This window comes from Melampsora larici-populina (assembly GCF_000204055.1).
Source record: "Melampsora larici-populina 98AG31 unplaced genomic scaffold MELLAscaffold_188, whole genome shotgun sequence".
NCBI classification, from domain to species: domain Eukaryota; kingdom Fungi; phylum Basidiomycota; class Pucciniomycetes; order Pucciniales; family Melampsoraceae; genus Melampsora; species Melampsora laricis-populina.
In genome coordinates, this window is record NW_006768949.1 from 16,009 (window position 1) to 19,395 (window position 3,387).

Here is a 3,387-nt window from a genome sequence, read left to right on the forward strand (position 1 = left end):
TAAAAAATTTGGAAAATCAAGTATAATATATACAAGTTTTTTTTCCTTTTTTGTTTTTTTGAGCATATCTCATCGGTATAGCTGGCAGACCCGGCTGGCCCGGTCTGTAGGGGAGGGGTTGGCCCCGGTCCGCCCAGATTTACTGGGCCGGGGCCGGGTCGGTGCATTACCCTTCAGGGACATTTGGTCCTTGATTGATAAACACAAGTTCCGGTTCCCCTCATCTGGTTTCCTGTCTTTGAGAAGGCTCATAGTGTGTTACACATGATGTCAAGACTTGATCAAGGTCAGGGAAATGATATCACTGGTTTCTTTCTTTCTTCCAATATTCTCTCCCTTAAAAGTATGTGATTCATGACTCATACATACCTGATCAGTTTGCCACATTCTTGTGATCTCTTGCAGCTCCTATTTGTCTATCTGACTGACCAATGACCCTTTGAGCAAGGCTACAGAATGTAACAGACATCTCTCTTTAACTGATTTCTTTTCCATATTCACTTGGACTCAATGCCAATTTAAGAGATCCCAGGCTTCTTGCACTTTTCAAGCAACCCTTTGTGGTAAGCAAAAGGTAAGGTGGCTTGCATATCTGGATTCAAGGATGAACTGAAGTAGAAAAACTTGACCACAGAATGGTCTGTGAAGGATCAATCAGGCACTAAAAATATATACTATACAAATGTATGACCCTGAGGGAGATAGTTTTCTGATTTGTTCTCTGGTTTTGAAACTTGGAAATTTCAACTTTGTCAAAGTGTGTTTTGCACACATTCAGTTTTCCTCAATTCCAAGTGGATAATTGGGAAGAAGTAGACCTAATGCTCCTCGAGAGAAAATTGGTTCTAACCTTTGAAAAAACATCTGTGGGAGGAGTGTTCTTGCATCTAAAGATGTTAAATTGATCAACTTGAAGGAAAGGGGATATTGATACAAAGGAGACTTTGAAATAAGTTTTGACTTTCTGGAAGTAAAGTGATGTACATACTACTATACAGCTGTTTAATGAGGATAAGGATAGTTTTCTAATTGATCATCAATGGAAGAACGTGTTGTTACATGCCATGTGTCGTCCTTTTCCTCTTCATGAAAAACCCTGAATTCAATTCCTCGAGATTCACAGAAAATATTTAACGAAGACAGAATAGGCTCTAAAGATATATTTATAAGATTACACTGAAAGTTTATACGTAAATTCAATACCTTAAGTTTGGGAAATAATTTCGCGTTTGGATCGAACAGAAAACTATCTTCTCTGAGATGGAGGAGAGTAAGATCGGGGTGGTCTTTACACCCATTCCAGCATTGTATAGAATGAAAATCAAAGCAGAATCGTATCGTTAGGTGTGTTAAAGCCGGTAGAGAAAATTGATCGAATTCAATAGAGCTATAGACATCAGCAAATTCGACTTCCAGATGAGTCAAGTTACTTTGAATCTTGAGCTGGAGTAGTCGAGGAGGGACTGGTTGATATCCAGTGCAGCTACGGCAGATATACACACGCCTTAGGACAAGATGTTCAAGATGTTCGAGATTATATAGACAGCCAAGAAGACGGCCAAGATCCTTCATGTTGTCCACTATGATATTCTTAAGCTCGAGTGATTCAAGAAGTTGAAGATGTTTGAGAGGCTCTTGAAAGCACCTTGCGTAGATACGTGAAAATAAAGGGCCTCGAATTTGGAGATGTTGAAGATGTCCGAGTTCAGAGAACAGTGAATCAAGATTGCAACATAAGTTATCCAGTCGTTCTTTTGTGTGACGGCCCCACTCTGGAACTCCAAGATAGAGTGTGGTAAGGTTTTCACAATGAGACAGCACTTTGATTAAATTCTCTTGACACAGACCAAAAGCTGTGCGTATCGAATGGTGCGGTCTGTATGCACGGTTTCCTCCGTCATTGAAAACAGCTAGATTGTCAGAATGAATCTGATCGACTTGCCAATACTCTTTATCTTCTTTTATAAACTTGATTTGCTTTATATCAAAAGATCGAAGTGAATAGCGATGTGATTTTTTGTTTCTGATGGCTTCATTGATTGAAATTGATTCCCGAGGTGTCTGGAGCCATTCCGAGCGCAATAACACATCTAGTACCTGTACGTGAGATCCGTGTTTTGGTAAGATGTCGCTGATCCAAAAGGACATTGGTGCAGATAATACCGAAGGAAAGCTGAGAGACTAGGTAGAAACAGACAAGTTCGGTATCATATCCTGATCAATACTCATCCAGCATGTCCTATCTTGGTAGCTATACTGAGTCAAAGTTTGCTCACATTCCATATCATAGGTTGACTGAGATGATAAATTTTTCGATTCACAACTGAAAACGCTTGAAAATCGGTCAAGAGGGGTGATTCCGGCTTATGCTGATAGATCCATAATCTCGACTGCTTTCCGAATAAGAGAGGATGTCCTTGCCGAACCTTCGTGCATAGATGTTCTTTAAGATCACTAGGGTCATCGATAAGATGTTTCATGATCTGAAGAAGCAGTTCGTTCGGTAGTCGACATAACATATCTGGATGAGTCTGTGGCGATTTTTTGGTCCGAGGAAGTCGAGCTTTTGCTTTTCTTGGGTTTTTCATTTTGATCGATGGTGCTGATCGACGGGTTGTCGATTGGTCACAGTTGATAATAAGAGTTTGATTCAGTCAAATGTGGGGAAGGAATCGTAATTCGTCAAATTTGACAAATTTGACCTTCCAGACCCCCAAAAAGGTCCGCTGACCAAGTGCCGACCCTGGCCGACCCTCTCGGCCAAATCATCAGATTCTCCTTTGCCTTCTCAGAGCATCCACAGTGGTGGGCTCCAAATCGGGGCTATCGCCAAATTTGGTGACTGAGCCCCGATTTTTTGGTGCAATGGCAGTCCCCATCGCCAAATTTTTTTGTAGCCGGCTTCAAATTTCGAGCTTTGGGCTATTACTTTTTCTAAAATGAATGGCACCCCTGGCCCGAGAAAAAAAAAGTTTCCAGTTGCCGCAGTTGCCGCAGTCACCGCAGCTGCTGTGATGAATTTTTTTTTGCTTGAGAATGATCCATCACTCCTGATTTGAATTTCCTTCTCTAGCTCTTGTTCTTTGTACAATCAAAATCAACCATGAGCGAAAACCAACATCTGGATCCAATCTTTCTCGGTATCAGCCAAACCAACAAGAACAAAAGATTGTCTTCTAGATCTGAATCATCTGGACCAGAAGTCTTAGCAGATTTGACTAATGGGGTATGTCTCACTTTCTGTATCTATTCTTTTTTCTTATATCTAGACTGACTCGCCTCAAAATTTCAAAGGTCAATTGTGCTTCAAAGACCAAGGGCAACTCTGAAAATCGTGCAGCAGAAGATGAAGATGGCCCCTTCAAGTTCAACTTTAACTGTGATTTC

The 3,387-nt window shown here is 41.0% G+C and overlaps 1 protein-coding gene across 1 annotated transcript; it reads right to left on the reverse strand.

Moving 5' to 3' along the window:
• Nucleotides 1-883: 883 nt before the first annotated feature.
• Nucleotides 884-1,603, reverse strand: MELLADRAFT_73742 (uncharacterized protein; the record flags this gene model as incomplete). The annotated part of the gene is made up of 1 exon (XM_007419427.1): nt 884-1,603. The coding sequence occupies one exon, from the start codon at nt 1,570-1,572 to the stop codon at nt 1,003-1,005; it is 570 nt and encodes a 189-aa protein (XP_007419489.1).
• Between the last annotated feature and the right edge of the window lie 1,784 nt (nt 1,604-3,387).